Below are 22,245 nucleotides of genomic sequence, written 5' to 3' on the forward strand. Positions count from 1 at the left end.
ATTCAGAGGGTTGTCAGACTGTCCGTTAGTAAATTCAGAGTGTTTCGCTCTCTGAGCATTCAGAGCGCACACTGGACACTCTGGCAGAGGAGTAGGGTTGATCCGAGCATTTTGACCTCAACGGCAGTAAAGCACCCAAGCTAACTGGCTAAAGTTGGCTAGCTTGCTAACTATTTCCAGACACAAATGAGAGAACAGCTCACTCTGACCATTTTACTGGTCCTAGCAGAGCTGGTTAGGCTGTTTTTATGTTAGAGCGTTGGTGACTGTAACTGTGCTGAAGGCAACAATTTAGTTATATTTTTTGCTGACATTTACTGACACCGGTCATATTCAATAGGTGTTGCAAGTTAATAAATTAATCAGTTATTCTGTGCTCACTGACGAGAGTGCTCTGAAATCGGAGTAGATAGCCAGGGTGAATTTACAAACACACCCAATGTTAAAACAGGAGATGGTACCCATCAGTGTTTCACATCCACATGTTCAACCTTATTGTGGGAACGCACAGCACAAAGACCATACTCTGGTACAGGAATCTTGTCAATTATAAACTTGGCTAATTCAACATCACATACTGAAAGTAAGAAACAACAAGTAGGATCATGACTCCAATCTGTGCTCTGGATGCTGAAAAGGTTTTCAAAGACCAATCTAAATGGATAATCTAAACAAGGTTTCTCCAATCATCCCTTTGACTCTGGTTAGAAGTGAGAGATCAAACAAAGAAGAACACAAAACAAAGCACACTTAGAGGCTGGGGCTAGCACCCCTCACATTCTCAACTACTGTACCGGACACAAGATACAATACAATAAAATACATTGATTTACTACCACGGCGTTACGCATCTACTTTATTACATACTGACTTGCATCAAGGTCAAATGATATCAAATACTACATTCAGTTTCCACCACAAACTTAGAGAACCTGACATTGTATAGCCTAGTTTATGCAGGTTAACAGTTATATCAAGGATTACACAGAGTCTCAGTACAGGACAGGACTCGGGTAAGGGACAGCCTCTCTTCTAAGCATACCCAGAATGTCCCTATGCACTTACCGCATGCTGCTTAAAGACTGATGATGACTTAGACCCCAGTTCACCTTCGAAGACACCATAGGACATTTTGACTCATTCGCCAGTGCTTTAGCACAGAGAGGACCCAATGCCATTCCCGGTGCTGACCCCACATGAGGTAATACAAAGAGCTAATGACAGCTTTCTCCAGCCCTAGAGGCAATGATATTCAAGGGTTTTGAAATTGAAAGGAACAATTATCAAACTTTCGGAGATCCTGCAAAGAGTTAATTTAGTACTTGTATGGAAAATCTGTTTCTTTCCTAATAATTTGCCATTGAGAGACAAATTCTCTTGACTCTTGATTCGAAATGTTATGCGAACCCACAGAAACCCAACAGCACAGTAGCCGCAAAACCCATGTCCCAAAATGAACTTAATAACCCCAAAGACATTTTTTTCCTCCCCGGAATTGCAGCACATTCTATAATTAGAATTCATGTGACTTCTTGGTATATTCCACTACACTAGAGGGGAAACGGTACGAAAGGAAAAATAAACCTGATCGTTAAGAAACATCTGTTAAACAGACTCAATGAGACACTTTTGGGTTGGGAAAGAATCTTGAAGCACAAACACACCAGTTCACACTGTCACTTTGCAGGGTAATTAGAGAACATTAGAGTATAATGGAATGAGGTTAAGGGGTCATGGTGAAACAGTTGAAACAACAACATTGCCACACTGGTAAACAAGAGGCCCTGGTCGGTATGGATGGATTGCTCCGCTCACTCCCTCACCGTCTTGGTTTCCCCAGTCCCAGTCAGGTCCGCGTACCACTTTCACCCCTTGAAAGATTCCTTTGAGGATGATCCGTGGGAGATTCTGCCTCGGGGCCAAGCACACTCTGTGAAAGGCAAAAAGTACAAACCACATTCTCAATGAAACACTATGGCAAGAAGATAGCATTATGACTTGTGATACAACATCATGGAGTGTATCCAGAATGTTCTGTCCAAATGACATTGTGCAGTTTCAGAAACATAACCACTGACTGACAGAAGCTTGTTCGAAATGCTTCTCTTATCGGCCACCAGAAAAACCCAAGCTAAAACCCTTTAAAACGTACAGCTATCTCGAATAAGTAAGCCAACCGTCTGGCCTACATTATAGTCCAACTAAGTGGCACAGGCAAACAGCCCAGATGTAACAGCTCTCTGGCTTAGAGACACGCTATGTCACAGACACAAGCCTAAAAGTCAGAGAGGGTTATAAGATACAACAATGTTGGGGAAACAATGTTACTGAGACACACTCAGAAGACACTTGAATCAGTAAGGGAGGTGGGGAGACAAAGGGGAGTCTATTCTGTGGTGGATGCTTGCCAAGGGGAGATGGCATACATGCGCTCGATTGCTCATCCAAATTATACCTGTTGAGGACAGAGGGCGCTATTTTCACTTTGGGGGAAAATCGTGCCCAATTTAAACGGCCTCGTACTCAATTCTTGCTCGTACAATATGCATATTATTATTACTATTGGATAGAAAACACTCTCTAGTTTCTAAAACCATTTGAATTATATCTGTGAGTAAAACAGAACTCATTTTGCAGCAAACTTCCTGACAGGAAGTGGAAAATCTGAAATCGATGCTCTGTTCTAGGGCCTGCCTATAAATGTGCTTGATATATATTAGTATACATGCACTTCATACGCCTTCCACTAGATGTCAACAGGCAGTGAGAGAAGAAATGGAGTGTATAACATGATCTGAGGTGGAATAAAAGCTCTTGGCATGACGTGACACCCATTTTCTGTTTCCTGGAACGCGCGAGAAGGGACCTGGTATTGCCTTCTGTAAAGCTGTCGTTATAGACGACTAATATCTCCGGCTTTGATTTTATTTGATAAATGTGACAATATCATCGTAAAGTATGTTTTTTCAAAATAGTTTTATTAGATTATTGAAATTTATTCGGGACGTTAGGCGTGTTGCGTTGTGTGCCTTTGTTCAGAAAGGAGAGCTTCGCGCTACTTTGCTAGCTTTCCGTGCTAATTGACTGGAGAAGAGGACATTCTAAAACCAAACAACGATTGTTCTGGACAAAGGACCCCTTGTACAACATTCTGATGGAAGATCATCAAAAGTAGGACCCATTTTATGATGCTATTTCATATATCTGTCGAACATGTGAACTAGTAGTTTGCGCCCAGATTTTGGGCACTCTCTCGCTATAACTAAGCTGGATGTCGTAATGAAGTTATTTTTAGAATTCTAACACGGCGATTGCATTAAGAACTAGTGTATCTATCATTTCCTATACAACATGTATTTTCTAGTAACGTTTATGAATAGTTATTTGGTCAGAATAGTTGAGTGTCATAAAAATATCCGCACATTCTGGGAAAAAGATGCTACGTTAGCACAATGTATAACCACTGATTTCAGCTCTAAATATGCACATTTTCGAACAAAACATAAGTGTATGTATAACCTGATGTTATAGGACTGTCATCTGATGAAGGTTTATGAAGGTTAGTGAAAATTAATATATTTTGCTGGTTTATTCGCTATCGCTAACGTGCCTATTGCTATCGCTAACGTGCCTTGATGAATGAATGCGGTAGTGTGGTAGGCTATTGTAGTAAGCTAATATAATGCTATATTGTGTTTTCGCTGTAAAACACTTAAAAAAATCGGAAATATTGGCTGGATTCACAAGATGTTTGTCTTTAATTTGCTGTACACCATCGATTTTTCAGAAATGTTTTATGACGAGTATTTAGGTATTTCACGTTGGTCTCTATAATTACTCTGGCTGCTTCGGTGCTATTTTTGATGGTAGCTGTGATGGTAGCTGCAATGTAAAACTGATTTATACCTCAAATATGCACATTTTTCGAACAAAACATAGATTTATTGTGTAACATGTTATAGGACTGTCATCTGATGAAGTTGTTTCTTGGTTAGTTTGGTTGGATCTTGGTTAGTTATGTTGGTTTTGTGCATGCTACCTGTGCTGTGAAAAATGTCTGTCCTTTTTTGTATTTGGTGGTGAGCTAACATAAATATACGTGGTGTTTTCGCTGTAAAACATTTTAAAAATCGGACATGTTGGCTGGATTCACAAGATGTGTATCTTTCATTTGCTGTATTGGACTTGTTAATGTGTGAAAGTTAAATATTTCTCAAAAATATTTTTTGAATTTCGCGCTCTGCCTTTTCAGTGGAATGTGGGAGGAGTTCCGCTAGCGGAACCCCGGAGCCAGACAGGTTAAGGAGAGGTCTTTATTTTTGATGGGTCGTTCAGCTTCGCTGAGGGCTGAGAGGCGTCCTAAACTGAAAAAACATGCTGCAAAACCCTTAAATTACTCAACAGGGGACATCAATGTCATCACAACCACAAGACTAAGCAGAATATGGCTGCCAAAAACCCAGACCTGTTTGACAGGTTCAAGCAGGCAGTTATACTAAATTCCTCAGAAATCAGAAGGGGGGAGGGGTCTAGGAGGAGCCGTACCTTATGGTAAAGATTTGGTCATATCTCAAAGGGGCAAATTAACTGCCTATTCCCATTTGCCATACTTTCTCTGCGAGGTCAGCATTGAGGTTTCATTCTGCCATGAAGCTTGGGGAAAGACTGGAAACTTGACTTGAATTTCTCTCAATCCACTATAATCAAAGTAAAACAATCCTCCCGTGGGTGGTCTTCCTCTGGGATGAAGAGAGGCTTTGCTACACCTACGCGTCACTCTCCCTTCGGCCTCGAGTGGTGTCCATCAACGCAAACGTGGGGGAAAAAACGAAGCTAGCCCTGGTTATCTTCCAAACTAATCAGGTCAGATTGTGAGGCACGTTGGCCTTAGAAGAAGAAGCCGGTGGCACCTTTGCTTCTTGGAGGCTTACTGTAGACTGACAGTAAATCCTGGTGTGGGCTGTGTGGCCACGGACAATGGGGAGGTGAGGTGGCATGTGCCTAAAATCAGAGATTTGAGGACTAATCCCTAGACAGCAGCGCAATCAGGAAGCACAATGTCAGACAGCACAGCTAAGAGAGTGCGTGTTACAAAAATACATCTGCGTCACCACGGAGATAACATATGGCCCTTATTAAGCTTTCTGTGCCAAATGGTCCTGTGAGCATACGGATGTACATTTATACAGTTGAAGTCTGAAGTTTACATACACTTAGGTTGGAGTCATTAAAACTCGTTTTCAACCACTCCACAAATTTCTTGTTAACAAACTATAGTTTTGGCAATCTACTTTTTGCATGACACAAGTAATTGTTTACAGACAGATTATTTCACTTATATTCACTGTATCACAATTCCAATGGGTCAGAAGTGTACATACACTAAGTTGACTGTGCCTTTAAACAGCTTGGAAAATTCCAGAAAATGATGTCTTTAGACGCTTCTGAAAGGCTAATTGACATCATTTGAGTCAATTGGAGGTGTACCTGTGGATGTATTTCAAGGCCTACCTTCAAACTCAGTGTCTCTTTGCTTGACATCATGGGAAAATCAAAAGAAATCAGCCAAGACCTCAGAAAACAAATTGCAGACCTCCACAAGTCTGGTTCATCCTTGGGAGCAATTTCCAAACGCCTGAAGGTACCACGTTCATCTGTACAAACAATAGTACGCAAGTATAAACACCATGGGACCACGCAGCTGTCATACTGCTCAAGAAGGAGACGCATTCTGTCTCCTAGAGATGAACGTACTTTGGTGCAAAAAGTGCAAATCAATTCCAGAACAACAGCAAAAGGACCTTGTGAAGATGCTGGAGGAAACAAGTACAAAAGTATCTATACCCACAGTAAAACGAGTCCTATATCGGCATAACCTGAAAGGCCGCTCAGCAAGGAAGAAGCCACTGCTTCAAAACCGCCATAAAAATGCCAGACTACAGTTTGCAACTGCACATGGGGACAAAGATCATACTTTTTGGACAAATGTCCTCTGGTCTGATGAAACAAAAATAGAACTGTTTGGCAATAATGACCATCGTAATGTTTGGAGGAAAAAGGGGGAGGCTTGCAAGTCGAAGAACACTATCCCAACCGTGAACCACGGGGGTGGCAGCATCATGTTGTGGGGGTGCTTTGCTGCAGGAGGGACTGGTGCACTTCACAAAATAGATGGCATCATGAGGGAGGAAAATTATGTGGATATATTGAAGCAACATCTCAAGACATCAGTCAGGAAGTTAAAGCTCGGTTGCAAATGGGTCTTCCAAATGGACAATGACCCCAAGCATACTTCCAAAGTTGTGGCAAAATGGCTTAAGGACTACAAGTCAAGGTATTGGAGTGGCCATCACAAAGCCCTTACCTTAATCATATAGGAAATTTGTGGGCAGAACTGAAAAAGCGTGTGCGAGCAAGGAGGCCTACAAACCTGACTCAGTTACACCAGCTCTGTCAGGGGGAAAGGGCCAAAATTCACCCAACCTATTGTGGGAGCTTGTGAAAGGCAACCCGAAATGTTTGACCCAAGTTAAACAATTTAAAGGCAATTCTACCAAATACTAATTGAGTGTATGTAAACTTCTGACCCACTGGGAATGTGATGAAAGAAATAAAAGCTGAAATAAATCACTCTATTATTCTGACGTTTCACATTCTTAAAATAAAGTGGTGATCCTAACTGACCTAAGACAGGGAATTTTTACTAGGATTAAATGTCAGGAATTGTGAAAAACTGAGTTTAAATGTATTTGGCTAAGGTGTATGTAAACTTCCGACTTCAACTGTAGGCCTTTGCTGTAGACACTGTGTTTACTGTGTACGGCCACAGGCGGTGAAAGGGTTGGTACGCAACATGATTTTCAGAAAATTCCATGCAAAGATGATGATGCGGTGGGGATAAGACCTGAATAAAACAATGCTGGCTTATACAGCAGGATTTCCTGAGTTGGTAGATTAGGGTGGAGGTTGTTAATGGGCTGCTTTCAACAATAGATTTTAGCAAGATTAAAAACACCACTTTAAGGAATTTATGGGTCCAGATACCATTGGGCAAAATATGTAAAGGGTGGGGGGGGGGGGGGGGGGGGCAGAACTATCCAAAACAGATCTAGTAGAGAGTAAATATAATGATGCATGAATGGTACAGATGGCATTAGTGAAGACAGCAACTATTTTGACATATTACTGTTGTTGGTGTTGTCGCTGTTAAACACTTATACTTTGAGAGAGAGAGCGAGCAGCTCTTTAAAAGGACCTGGACGTCTAATCCTGCCTGACCAACGGTCTCTCTGAGATAGAGGATGTGGTGAGCTGAAACATGACCAGTAGGAGGTAGAGGTGCTGAATTGCCAGATATGCAGGATAAGGATTAAACTGAGCCTACTTGACAGGGCCTCTGCATCTGTGTGTGTGTGTGTGTGTGTGTGTGTGTGTGTGTGTGTGTGTGTGTGTGTGTGTGTGTGTGTGTGTGTGTGCGGGAGACGATTAGCCAACCGCGAAGTTGTTGTTGCGTTTCCACCCCCCCCCTCAGTAAACATATGGACACCCATATGCTGCACAGGGCACCGTCAACACGCCATAACCTACACAAACACGGCAAGACAATACACACCACTTACCATGAACAACGGTGACCAAACATGTCATTGTGAACACTTGGTTATTATACACACACACACACACGTGACAAAACACTCTACAAAACACATTCACATGTGACTACATTATTAGAGAGTATCCAGATGACCCAGCCTCTATCCAGATGATCACAGACTGGGCACACATACATGGTAATGAACATCCTGTATTAAGGAAAATCACAGCACATCCACTGGCACCTCACTTCCCCAAATCTGTATTCACACTCAGCCACTATTAATTACCTTATAACACACTTCAATGAGGAGGAACGTGAGACTTGTGAGGGAAAAAACATGTATTTGCAGGATCTATTAGATGTACCTATATAATTATCTGTAGCTTCATAATAGGAGCTTAGTATAGGAGCTTAGTGATCGTAAAGAGCTCTCTGCTTAAAGGAATAAAGGCGGCATATTGCTGTGCACATATGGAGGGTTGAAACTACAAGATAGTTTCACCACTTCCCCCGCCTCAGGGATGGTTCCTCTCTTCCACGTTCACTCACCGCAGCTGGTCTGGGCGTGTAGTTAAGGACATGGGATAGAGATAAACTTGAGGAACAGAATAGACCTGTATTGTTTCCAATCATCTTTGCTTCTGAGTAACTTGGTCACAAGGCATAAGACAAAGAAGAAACCACAGTAGCTTATGATGCCCCGATCTGCTGGGGAGGGGTGGAACCAACCATGACTAAGCAGGTTTGGGGTTTCTATATAAACCTCTTGCGTTTTCTGTATTATTGGGCTCTCAATGATCACCTATGGGTGGTCGTTGACCAGATCCATTATTGCAATAATTAAATCGGTATTAAAGGTTGATTGTTTGAAGAAATTGAAAGTCTTTTCTCCCTTGCTTGATTAGAATTTACATGACATTCTGCTAACATGCTAATCCCATTATTAAGTGGGTTAATTACAATACAGCAAAACTCTGGCACTGCAAGGCCTGTACTACTCGATAAGAACCCCCCGACCCCATGGCAGTGTGTGCCTAACAGTGGCTCTCTCTCTGCTTTAAGCCCTCAGCTGAGCCACCTGCTCGGCTACTCTCTCGGTCTCTGACATTAAATGAATCCCATTAGCTGTGCTGCTGAGCCCAGATCCAATCCCTCCATCACAAATGATCAGTAAAATAAAGCAGGGCCTCTCTCATCATGGAAGCCAGCCAACTTCTTGGCTCCCCCAATATCAGTTTGGGACAGATTGAATGCCTGCATTTTTCTTAAGACGGACCAGGTCTTATGAGACGCGAGACAGACTGTAGCGCTTTGGATGACATCACTGAGGACTCACTCACTCACTCAAGAAAGTATTCATACCCCTTGACATATTCCACATTTTAATGTGTTTCAGCCTGAATTCAAAATGGATTCTACCTACATGTACATATTACCTCGACACCAATGCCCCCGCACATTGACTCTGTACGGGTACCCCCTGTATATAGCCCCGCTATTGTTATTTACTGCTGCTCTTTAATTATTTGATATTCTTATCTCTTACTTTGTTTTTGTATATTCTTAAAACTGTATTGTTGGTTAAGGGCTTGTAAGTAAGTATTTCACTGTAAGGTCTACACCTGTTGTATTCGGCACATGTGACAAATACAATTTGACTTTACTTGATTAAATAATCCATAATGAAAAAGGGAAAACATGTTTTTTGAAATCTTGGCAAATTTATTGAAAATGTAATACAGAAATATCTAATTTACCTAAGTATTCACACCCCTGAGTCAATACTTTGTAGAATCACCTTTGGCAGCGATTATAGCTGTGAGTCTTTCTGGTTAAATCTCTAAAAGCTTTCCACACCTGGATTGCACAACATTTGCCCATTTATCTTTTCAAAATTCTTCAAGCTCTGTCAAATTGGTTGTTGATCATTGCTAGACAACCATTTTCAGGTCTTGCTATAGATGTTCAAGTAGATTTAAGTCAAAACTGTTAGGCCACTCAGGAACATTCACTGTATACTCACTGGTCTTTGTGGTTGAATCAGTGTTTGAAATTCACTGCTCGACTAAGGGACCTTACGTGTGGGGTACAGAGATGAGGTAGTCATTCAAAAATCATTTTAAACACTATTATTGCACACAGAGTGAGTCCATGCAACTTATTATGTGACTTGTTAAGCAAACTTTCACTCCTGAACTTATTTAGGCTTGCCATAACAAAGGGGTTGAATACTTATTGACTCAAGACATTTCAGCTTTTAATTAATTTGTAAAAACAATTTAAAACATAATTCCACTTTGACATTATGGGGTATTACGTGTAGGCCAGTGACAAGAAATCTCAATTGAATTTATTTTAAATTCAGGCTGTAACACAACAAAATGTGGAAAAAGTCAAGGGTGTGAGTACTTTCTGAAGGCACTGTATAGAGGGGCTCTGTTGTGTTTTGCCCCATGCACAACAAGCATGAAGAAGAACGAGGGGTTGCGGGCGTTACTTTCATATGATGTTTTTCCCCTTTGCTTTAGAGCTGGGTCTTGGAGCACCAACAGTCAATGTATCTTCACTGTGTGTAATGAATGACATCAAAAGTACATCTAAACCAGAATTGTGATCAAATGGTTGGATATAAACTTTGACTAATTTATTCACCATTTCCCTACCTTGATCTACTCCTGTATTTCCTAGAATAAGGCTGTAACGTAACAAAATGTGGAAAAACTGAAGGGGTCTGAATACTTTCTGAATGCACTGTATTACAAACTTGCACAACTTACAATATGTTACGAATTTGCAAAACGTATGATATGTTATGAATTCCAATTTGTTGTGGCTAACGTTAGCTATGTGGCTAGGTTGCTAACGTTAACTAGCTGGCTAACGTTAGCTAGGGGTTAGGAGTTAGGTTAAAGGGTTAAAGTTAGGGGAAGGGTTAGCTAAAATTGTTGCTATACGTTCGCGTTATACATACACCCCGACCAACCACCCTCCTTTTGTTTTTGCCTTAATTAACCTTCGGTCTTTTATAACCATACCAAACTTGACATATCAAAACGAACTTGAGTGTCCCGATTTACTATGAGACCAGGCGGATCAATAAACTGTTGGATTCATAATGAAACCTTATACGCATATGCTTATTGCAACGGACGAGTGCAATGTTTCGTAATCTTGTACAGTAAAGATGGAATGTTGTGTGTGTAAGTATGTCTAAAATGCTAATGGCGTGATCTAATGAAGTATGGATGAGTTTTGGTATGATGAGGTGTAGAAATATAAATGACTGGCTATATTTCGTGCATATGGCATATTTGGTCAAAGGAGAACTGAAACCGACTCAGCCTCCTGCTTGACACCAATCTAGCGAATTCAAAACAACGCCAATGGGATTCATAGTTCAAATAAACTAATTACGACTCAGTGGGTTTCTCTAAAGACGTCTGCTCTAGCACATGAGCTGTGTGACTACAAAAGGCATAAGTGTCTGAATTAGGCTAAGTAGCGAGGCCTAAACAGAACTGAGAAAGACCATCAATGGCTCTTTGTATCATCCATTTCTCCTAATCTCAGTTACCAAGAAGTAAAACTGTCCACGTGAGATTAGTTTCTCCAAATCCTCAGTGGTAATGGCGGGAACACATTAGTAGATTCATCTTAATGAATGTTCTGTCGGGATGAGGGTTGCGTAAGAGCCCGTCTGTTCACTCAGTGGTTTTCCTCGTCACGTCTGCCCTCCATTCATCACGTTACTGTATGTCCTCTCTAGCCAAGGCCAGAGATGTCTAAAGGGTCCATCACATCACTGCAGGCCAACTGACTTCAGCTGAGTCACATTCTTTCATTCCACTTAAGACTAAATACTCCATTACTTAAAGGTGTCTCAGAGAGATGTCTCAGAGAGATGTCTCAGAGAGATGTCTCAGAGAGATGTCTCAGAGAGATGTCTCAGAGAGATGTCTCAGAGAGATGTCTCAGAGAGATGTCTCAGAGAGATGTCTCAGAGAGATGTCTCAGAGAGATGGCTCAGAGAGATGGCTCAGAGAGATGGCTCAGAGAGATGGCTCAGATTAATAACGTGTTAGTATTGGAATGACAGAGATCCCTCCAAAAGAACCACTTCATATTCAAACAATTCCCTGCATGGACCACACACACTAAACGTGTGTTGACCATCAGCCATTTTGGGCCAAATCCCCCCATTTCAAAACCTCCATTATCATTCATGTACAGGACTCAACTACTGAGATATCTAATCCTGCATTTGCCTTTACCTGTCTGTACTGTTTGTTGATATAGAGAAGTTAATGTGTGTGTGTGGGAGTAATTTCATCAATAGTGAACTAACTAAATAATAGGCTTTTATTTCCCTCACCACAAAGTGGCAGCGTGGTGGTCTGTGTGTTTACTACTATCCCATCACCACACCCAGCATATGTATCAATCTCCTTACTTGTAATAAGTAGAGGATATATATTTTAAAAAGGTAGTTTTGCAGTCTCATCAGGTAGCTAGCGTAAGTCCTACTCTGGGGTTGAGTAGTTTGTAAACAACCTGCAAATAACAAAACCAATAAGACGATTGGATCTTATAGTGGTCTTATGGGACACACTGCTGTCCACTAGTGTTTTCAAAGGCCAGAAATAAAACATTTGGCCTTGTGTTTACTCTCTGGACAGCTTTCAGGCCTTCAAGTCCAGACTTAACTACTTTGTTTCAAATAAAGAGTTAAGTATAAATCCAACCTTATAACTTTTTCACTCCAGACGTAGCCCATCTCTTTATGTGATAACGCAAAGTAATTACCTTTAAGTTTAAATCAAACAACCTTGAACATTTTAAAAACCAAACAACCTTAATCAAATCACATTTACCACAATAAGAGAAATGAGTAAATGGCAAGCATCCTGTCACTGAATCTACTAAATGTATCTTTACTCGATCAAGTGAGTGGGATGAATCCCTGCATTCCACTAAGAAAGCACTGGCCACTGTTCTTGGCCTGAAGTCTCCAGGAACAGCAGAGCCATCCATCCTGAGGACTGTCTGAAGGGCTCTCTTCTAATGAAGGATGTTGCTGAGCCAAACAGCATACATGCCCAATGTTTAATCAATACTGTAGAGAAACTGAGGTGGGAGTCCAAGTGAGAGGGGGAAGGAGTCTGTCAGACTGTATTGTACTGCAGTAGTTCCCAAAATTTGTGGTTATTGTACCACCAACTGAATTTTGCTCTGCCCCCAGAAGTACCCCCTCATGTGCATTTTACCAGTAGGCCTGTGGTCTCATGAGTCTTCTCAAGTACTAATTTTTTTTACATTTTACATTTTAGTCATTTAGCAGACGCTCTTATCCAGAGCGACTTACAGTAGAGTGCATACATTTTATTACATTTTTACATTTCATTACATTTTTACATACTGAGACAAGGATATCCCTACCGGCCAAACCCTCCCTAACCCGGACGACGCTATGCCAATTGTGCGTCGCCCCACGGACCTCCCAGTTGCGGCCGGCTGCGACAGAGCCTGGGCGCGAACCCAGAGACTCTGGTGGCGCAGCTAGCACTGCGATGCAGTGCCCTAGACCACTGCGCCACCCGGGAGGTTACTCCCTGTGGATAGAGGTCCTAGTACCCCTGGTTGGGAACCACTGTTGTACTGTACACACAGGGTTCTACACTAACCTTTTACACTGGTGGCACCTACTATTTTTGCCATCTTTTAAATTAGCATGTCCTTGTGTTCTTACATTGATTTTGATATATTTACTGTGACAGCAAAGAAAAGAGACTGTTAAAATAAAGTGCAAAATGTATTTATTGCCAATTTCAAAGTGCCATGTGTTCTTTCCTGCGAAATCCTGCAGAGGGCAGAATTGGAAAAACGATACTTGATACCAAAACAATAACACAAAAAAATATATATTTCCCCCAGTTTTTACAGGTTTTCACTCTCAAAATGGGATGTTCGAAGTCCATAACAATGCTTAAACCATATTCTTTGTTGTTTTGTAGTTACCCTTTAATTCAGGTGTGCACCAGCCAGACAGTTGTGTTTGGCCAGCAGTGTTTCTATAGCACACACAATTTTCAAAAGAAAATGGTCACTGGATTGATGCAAATAATTATGATTATGCCAGGTAGACATAGGCTACTTTGTAGTTACCTTTAAATTGCCTTTCAATCTGCCTGAAAACTGTTATCATTAGCATCGCTAACAGCTACACAAAGTGGTAGCCATATAGGCCCTACGCGCACTGCACACATCAGGGCTCGACATTCAGGTAAATTTGCCAGTGTCACACCGGTCCAGTGCCAACTGAAAGCTACTGGCTCGAATGAAAAAAATACTGGCCCGGGTCAAGAGCTGACAGGAAAGCAAATTATGCTTTCATAGTTTTAAGAATATATTACCTTTCATTTACAGGCTGAGCAAGTAGCCTTTACAGGGTCAAATTCAAGGACATTTTCAAGCACTTAATTGTATTTTCCAAGGACCAAGATTGTATATTTGTTGTAATAGCCTACAGAAAAAACACCCTTCAATTGAAACGGCGGGAAACAAATGAAAGTGCCTTCATCTCTCATTAAAACGGATCAGAAATGAAAACATGAATAATTATATTGGAGCAGTAGAACTTCTAAATCAGCTACCATAACTTCAATGACTTTTCAAAAGATCAAATAACCAAGAGGAAATGTATGATTTTCAAAAGTACGCCATTCCATGATGACTGAATTGTACATCGCAAATATTCAACCAAGACTTTTTAAATACCTGGTTTGCATACCCATTCTTGCCTCATAACTTGGAACATCTTTCCTACCGCTGTCGTTCTTCATTGAGTTGCTCAATTATATAGCCTAGGTTAAAAATAGCATTATTGCAATATTTCTTTCACCGGCCCACTGATGGGGATGATCGACCTCCCCTGTAAGTCGATCTCTGACGCTTCATAAAGTTGGGTTAATTTTTGGTCAATTGCACATTACTGTTTGAATAAAACATGATAAAGAGAGCAAATTGTGATCCAAAAACGAACATGACCAGGTAAAAAAAATGTTTGCTGGCACCCTTGCGACCAAATAAAAATGTGTGTTGCACTGCCAAGTCAAACAGTTGCAAATGCGACTGTTTTAGTTGCAGTACTGAACCCTGGTACAGAATATGAGAGCTGGCCATCAGTGTCAAATACATTTGATCTATTCTCTCGTTATGAGAGAAAAATGTAAACCGGGGGTCCTACTATCCAAACTGCTTATTGTTTTTTTTTGAATTTCAAGATGAAGACTGAACTTTTCAGTAGTTCAGGCTACTCTAACCCTAAGAACAGAACAACCAGTTTTAATTGAATAGCCCTAAACCTAAGCAGCAGGGGCATACAGCCATTGAAGGGTTGGTAAGCTTGTTCTCTTGACACAGTTCCTCTATCTTCACCAAATGTCTTTCGCAATGTCTATGATCTCCAAAAGGCTTCACTCATTTGAGGAAACTAATTATGCGATGAAATGTGTGCCGATCACAGATAAGAGGGAATCGGTTCCACATAAGGAATTACTGTACTATTGGCCAACAGTATTCTGCTTGGCATCATGGAACATATTTGCTTAAGTGTCGTTCTACCATTTTGAGTTTTAGCTCCTGGCCAGATGATCAGCCCGTGTCTGTGTAATACTAAGTGTATTATACTACATGAATGGAGAATTCTTGAGAAATTCAGTCTCAAGCTTCAAAAAGCCCAGAAACACACTCACCAGCGAGCACACAAAGGAATACAGGGGTTTGAGCTGGCTCTTCACTGGTGGACTAGTAGAAGAATTCTGTGCCCCATTTTAAATTCAGTGTGCCATGAGTATCACCCAATATTATAAAGGGAACTGTCCACCCAGCTGACATTCAGACAGTGCCTGTATCGGTTCCACATCGCTTTACTGTGAACTGATACAGAAGACTGGATGAGGAGAGAGGAGGGGATAATTCACGTACTTGTATAAAATTGATAATGCCCTCGAAGCCATTGTTTGGAGGATATATTGGCACGGTTTTCCGGCCCTCGACGACAGCCATGCCAATATATCCTCCAAAGATCGGCAAATCTCTGGCATGATCACTTAATTAGAGAAGGCGGGCAGAGCAGACAATGGGAATCAACTTAGGGGAGTCGGGGACACAGGGACAATTAGAACGGTCCCTTTCAAATTAATCTGGCACAAGTTATTATTTGAAAAGTAAAACAAATTGTAATCAAATTCAGCAAATCACACACTGTATTTTGAAGCTAATTTTAATACAAATCAACCCAAGTGAATCTGGAGATAGGGTTTCGAAGGAATGGAGAGTTTGTGGGGGGGGGGGGGGGGGGGCATGGTACTCACGGTTGGGAATGGGCTGTCTCATAGCGCTCAAATGCGTGGCCCAGGTCGTGTTTGTTGTTCATGTAGCACTGCGTGCACAAGTCGTAGTCAAAGCACACCTTGCACTTCCAGCGCATTCCCATGATGCCATGCTTCTTGCAGCTGTCGCAGATGATGTTGGAGTGGCGCACACCTGAGACAGAGAAAAGGGGAAAGAGAGAGAGCGAGAAAGTCAGAGCGAGGTTGAAGGAGGTTAAGACAAGCCAGTCCAGAATTAGTTCAAAGTACAGCAAATGAGAAGAGTTGACTGATGACAGATGATGAGAAATGCTGATCTTCCTCCCCCTTCTCACTCTCCTTCTCCTTCTCTTTGCTTTCGCTACATTAATTGAAGCCTTATTGACTTCTGAGGTAGAACAATTCTGTTTTAATGGAGCAAAATGCAGATGAATCCTGCATTAGCACTTGGCATTAAATTCTAATACAGCCGATTCTAAAACAGGGCTGTATTGCCTGTCTCCTGCTTGAGTCAAGAGAAATGGAGATGGAGAGAGATGCCCTTTGCTCTGCGATGGTAAGTAAACATGAGCTTGAGGAACCTTGCTTGAGTCACAAAGATGAGACCAATACCTAAAAATAACAAATGATATACAAACAATACATTAGATACAGTGCATTTGGAAAGTATTCAGACCCCTTCCCCTTTTCCACATTTTGTTACGTTACAGCCTTATTCTAAAAATTATTAAATTCGTTTTTTCATTCATCAATCTACATACAATAGCCCATAATGACAAAGAGAAAACAGGTTTAGACATTTTTGCACATTTATAAAAAAACAAAAACAGAAATACCCTATTTACGTAAGTATTCAGACATTTCCTATGACACTCCAAATTGAGCTCAGGTGCATCCTGTTTTTATCCAGTTTTGATTTCCATGTTTCACACAAGTTCTGAACCTTTCTATTCTCATAGTTTCTACAGATTGTAAATTAAAGATTTTTTTCTTCTAAAAGTATTATATTATAATACTTATTATTATCTACTTTGTGCACGACACCAGTAATTTTTCCAACAATTGTTTACAGACAGATTATTTCACTTACAGTGAGGGGAAAAAGTATTTGATCCCCTGCTGATTTTGTATGTTTGCGCACTGACAAAGAAATGATCAGTCTATAATTTTAAATGGTAGGTTTATTTGAACAGTGAGATACAGAATAACAACAAAAAAATCCAGAAAAATGCATGTCAACAATGTTATAAATTGATTAGCATTTTAATGAGGGAAATAAGTATTTGACCCCTCTGCAAAACATGGCTTAGTACTTGGTGGCAAAACCCTTGTTGGCAATCACAGAGGTCAGACGTTTCTTGTAGTTGGCCACCAGGTTTGACCCAATTTCAGTGGGTCAAAAGTTTACATACACTAAGTTGACTGTGCTTTTAATCAGCTTGGAAAATTCCAGAAAATTATGCCATGGCTTTAAGAAGCTTCTGATAGGCTAATTGACATAATTTGAATCAATTGGAGGAATACCTGTGGATGTATTTCAAGGCCTACCTTCAAATTGAGTGCCTATTTTCTTGACATCATGGGGAAATCAAAAGAAATCAGCCAAGACCTCAGAACAAAAATTGCAGACCTCCACAAGTCTGGTTCATTCTTGGGAACAATTTCCAAACGCCTGAATGTACCACGTTCATCTGTACAAAGAGTAGTATGCAAGTATAAACACCATGGGACCACGGAGCCGTCATACTGCTCAGAAAGGAGATGCATTCTCCTAGAGATCAACGTATTTTGGTGCAAAATGTGCAATCAATCCCAGAAAAATAGCAAAGGACTTTGTGAAGAATACTGGAGGAAACAAGTACAAAAGTATCTATATCCACAGTAAAACGAGTCCTATATCGACAAACTGAAAGGCCGCTCAGCAAGGAAGAAGCCACTGCTCCAAAACCGCCATAAAAAAGCCAGACTACGGTTTGCAACTGCACATGGGGACAAAGATCATACTTTTTGGACAAATGTCCTCTGGTCTGATGAAACAAAAATAGAACTGTTTGACCATAATGAACATCGTTATGTTTGGAGGAAAAAGGGGGAGGCTTGCAAGCCGAAGAACACCATCCCAACCGTGAAGCACGGGGTCAGCAGCATCATGTTGTGGGGATGCTTTGCTGCAGGAGGGACTGGTGCACTTCACAAAATAGATGGCATCATGAGGCGGGAAATTTATGTGGATATATTGAAGCAAGATCTCAAGATATCAGTCAGGAAGTTAAAGCTTGGTCGCAAATGGGTCTTCCAAATGGACAATGACCCCAAGCATACTTCCAAAGTTGTGGCAAAATGGCTTAAGGACAACAAAGTCAAGGTATTGGAAAGCCCTGACCAAAGCCCTGACCTCAATCCTATAGAAAATTTGTGGGCAGAACTGAAAAAGCGTGTGCGAGCAAGAAGGCCTACAAACCTGACTCAGTTACACCAGCTCTGTCAGGAGGAATGGGCCAAAATTCACCCAACTTAGTGGGAAGCTTGTGGAAGGCTACTCAAAACATTTGACCCAAGTTAACAATTTTAGGCAATGCTACCAAATACTAATTGAGTGTATGTAAACTTCTGACCCACCGGGAATGTGATGAAAGAAATAAAAGCTGAAATAAATCATTCTCTCTACTATTATTCTGGCATTTCACATTCTTAAAATAAAGTGGTGATCCTAACTGACCTAAAACAGGGAATTTTTACTCGTATTAAATGTCAGGAATTGTGAAAAACTGAGTTTAAATGCATTAGGCTAAGGTGTATGTAAATTTCCGACTTCAACTGTATACAGTATATATATAACATTCTATTAGTTGCAAGAATCTGGTAAAATTCTGGTATCAATTAAATTGGAAAATTTGAAATTTTCAATCCGGCATCGTTTTGTGTATCAGCTCATAAACCATGTGCCATGAAATCGGTACATCGAAAATTTATTCCCAATAATTTTGCAATCTATATGGCACAGCTGTCAATGTTTTGGTCCTTAAATTAAACTGGTATACATTTTTATTTAATCTCTATTTTCTTTAACCAATTTTTGTCTTTAATGCAGGGTCGACAGACAAGTTCCTTACTTTTTCCCCCCTTCCAATTGCCTCTTCCATTTTTGCGGTAATGCTGCAATTAGGACGCCTGTATCTTTGTAGGGACTGTGTAATTAAGTGTAATTAATAACTTAACCATTCTCAAAGGGATATTCAATGGTCTGTGTTTTTTTATACTGAACAAAAATATAAACGCAACATGTAAAGTGTTGGTCCCATGTTTCATGAGCTGAAAAAAAAAGATTCCAGAAATGATCCATACACACAAAAAGCGTATTTCTCTCAAATATTATACACAAATGTGTTTATACCTGTTAGTGAGCATTTCTCCTTTGCCAAGATAATCCAGCCACTGGACAGGTGTGGCATATCAAGCAGCTGATTAAACAGCATGATCATTACACAGGTTTTGGAGAATTTGGCAGTACGTCCAACCGGCCTCAGACCACGTGTAACCACGCCAGCCCAGGACCTCCACATCCGGCTTCTTCACCTGCGGGATCGTCTGAGACCAGCCAACTGGACAGCTGATGAAACTGTGGGTTTGCACAATCGAAGAATTTCTGCAAAAACTGTCAAAAACCCTCTCAGGGAAGCTCATCTGCATGCTCATCGTCCTCACCAGGGTCTTGACCTGACTGCAGTTTGGCGTCATAACTGACTTCAGTGAGCAAATCCTCACCTTCGATGGCCACTGGCACGCTGGAGAAGTGTGCTCTTCATGGATGAATCCCAGTTTCAACTGTACCGGGCAGATGGCGTGTATGGTGTCGTCAATGCTGTGAACAGAGTGCCCCATGGTGGCGGTGGGGTTATGATATGGACATGCATAAGCTACGGACAATGAACAAAATTGCATTTTATCAATGGCAATTTGAATACCTTGATGATACCTTGATGAGATCCTGTGGCCCATTGTTGTGCTATTCATCTGCTGCCATCACCTTATGTTTCAGCATGATAATGCACAGCCCCATATCGCAAGAATATGTACACAATTCCGGGAAGCAGAAAATGTCCCAGTTTTTCCATGGCCTGCATACTCACCAGACATGTCACCCATTGAGCATGTTCGGGATGCTCTGGATCGATGTGTAAGACAGCATGTTCCAGTTCACACCAATATCCAGCAACTTAGCACAACCATTGACGAGGAGTGGGACAACATTCCACAGGCCATAATCAACAGATCAACTCTATGCAAAGGAGATGTCGCGCTGCATGAGGCAAATGGTGGTCACACCAAAAACTGACAGTTTTTTTTATCCATGCCCCAACCTTTAAAAAAAAAAGTTATCTGTGACCAATGGATGCATCTGTATTCCCAGTCATGTGAAATCCATAAATTAGGCCTAATGAATTTAAACAGACTCCATGAGGGTGGTAAACAGACAGAAACAGACTCCATGAGGGTGGTATGAGGGCCCGACTTCCACAGGTGGGGGTTGTGCTTACAGCCCAACACCGTGCAGGACATTTGGCATTTGCCAGAGAACACCAAAATTGGCAAATTCGCCACTGGCGCCCTGTGCTCTTCACAGATGAAAGCAGGTTCACACTGAGCACATGTGACAGACGTGACAGAGTCTGGAGACGCCGTGGAGAACGTTCTGCTGCCTGCAACATCCTCCAGCATGACCGGTTTGGCGGTGGGTCAGTCATGGTGTGGGGTGGCATTTCTTTGTGGGGCCGCACAGCCCTCCATGTGCTCGCCAGAGGTAGCCTGACTGCCATTAGGTACCGAGATGAGATCCTCAGACCCCTTGTGAGACCATATGCTGACACATGCACATTTGTGGCCTGCTGGAGGTCATTTTGCAGGGCTCTGGCAGTGCTCCTCCTTGCACAAAGGCGGAGGTAGCGGTCCTGCTGCTGGGTTGTTGCCCTCCTACGGCCTCCTCCACGTCTCCTGATGTACTGGCCTGTCTCCTGGTAGCGCCTCCATGCTCTGGACACTACGCTGACAGACACAGCAAACCTTCTTGCCACAGCTCGCATTGATGTGCCATCCTGGATGAGCTGCACTACCTGAGCCACTTGTGTGGGTTGTAGACTTTGTCTCATGCTACCACTAGAGTGAAAGCACCGCCAGCAATCAAAAGTGACCAAAACATCAGCCAGGAAGCATAGGAACTGAGAAGTGGTCTGTGGTCACCACCTGCAGAACCACTCCTTTATTGGGGGTGTCTTGCTAATTGCCTATAATTTCCACCTTTTGTCTATTCCATTTGCACAACAGCATGTGAAATTTATTGTCAATCAGTGTTGCTTCCTAAGTGGACAGTTTGATTTCACAGAAGTGTGATTGACTTGGAGTTACATTGTGTTGTTTAAGTGTTCCCTTTATTTTTTTGAGCAGTGTACATTGCATTCAGAAAGCATTCAGACCCCTTGACTTTTTCCACATTTTGCTATGTTACAGCCATTAAAAAAAAAAATGTATTAACCCATTTTCCCCCCTCATCGTTTTTAGACATTTCTGCAAATGTATAAAAATAAAAAATAAACTGAAATATCACATTTACATAAGTATTCAGACCTTTTACTCCGTACTTTGTTGAAGCCCCTTTGGCAGCGATTACAGCCTCAAGTCTTGGGTATAACGCTACAAGCTTGGCACACCTGTATTTGGGGAGTTTCTCCCAATCTTTTCTGCAGATCCTCTCAAGCTCTGTCAGGTTGGATGGGGAGCGCTGCTGCACAGCTATTTTCAGGTGTTCCATCAGGTTCAAGTGCAGGCTCTGGCTGGGCCCCTCAAGGACATTCAGAGACTTGTCCCAAAGCCACTCCTGCATTGTCTTGGCTTTTGCTTAGGGTCGTTGTCCTGTTGGAAGGTGAACCTTTGCCCCCAGTCTGAGGTCTTGAGCGCTCTGGAGCAGGTTTTCATCAAGGATCTCTCTGTACTTTGCTTAGCTAATCTTTCCCTCGATCCTGACTAGTCTCCCAGTTCCTACCGCTGAAAAACATCCCCACAGCACGATGCTGCCACCACCATGCTTCACCGTAGGGATGGTGCCAGGTTTCCTCCAGACATGACGCTTGGCATTCAGGCCAAAGAGTTCAATGTTGGTTTCATCAGACCAGAGAATCTTGTTTCTCATGGTCAGAGCCCTTTAGGGGCCTTTTGACAAACTCCAAGCGGGCTGTCATGCCTTTTACCGAGGAGTACCTTTCGTCAGGCAAAGGCCTGATTGGT

General features: G+C 41.7%; 1 protein-coding gene across 3 annotated transcripts in view; it reads right to left on the reverse strand.

Annotated features, from left to right (window-relative positions):
• Nucleotides 1–22,245, reverse strand: part of LOC120061218 (E3 ubiquitin-protein ligase MIB2-like) — a 69,706-nt gene that overhangs the window by 29,637 nt on the left and 17,824 nt on the right. For all 3 annotated transcript variants that reach the window (XM_039010865.1, XM_039010864.1, XM_039010863.1), the window contains exons 3-4: nt 15,970–16,141; nt 1,824–1,930 (exon numbers count right to left, since the gene is read on the reverse strand). In XM_039010865.1, the coding sequence (XP_038866793.1) occupies nt 1,824–1,930; nt 15,970–16,141 (279 nt within the window). The remainder of the gene's footprint in view (nt 1–1,823; nt 1,931–15,969; nt 16,142–22,245) is intronic.

Source organism: Salvelinus namaycush, chromosome 16, assembly GCF_016432855.1.
Source record: "Salvelinus namaycush isolate Seneca chromosome 16, SaNama_1.0, whole genome shotgun sequence".
In the NCBI taxonomy this organism is placed as follows: Eukaryota; Metazoa; Chordata; class Actinopteri; order Salmoniformes; family Salmonidae; genus Salvelinus; species Salvelinus namaycush.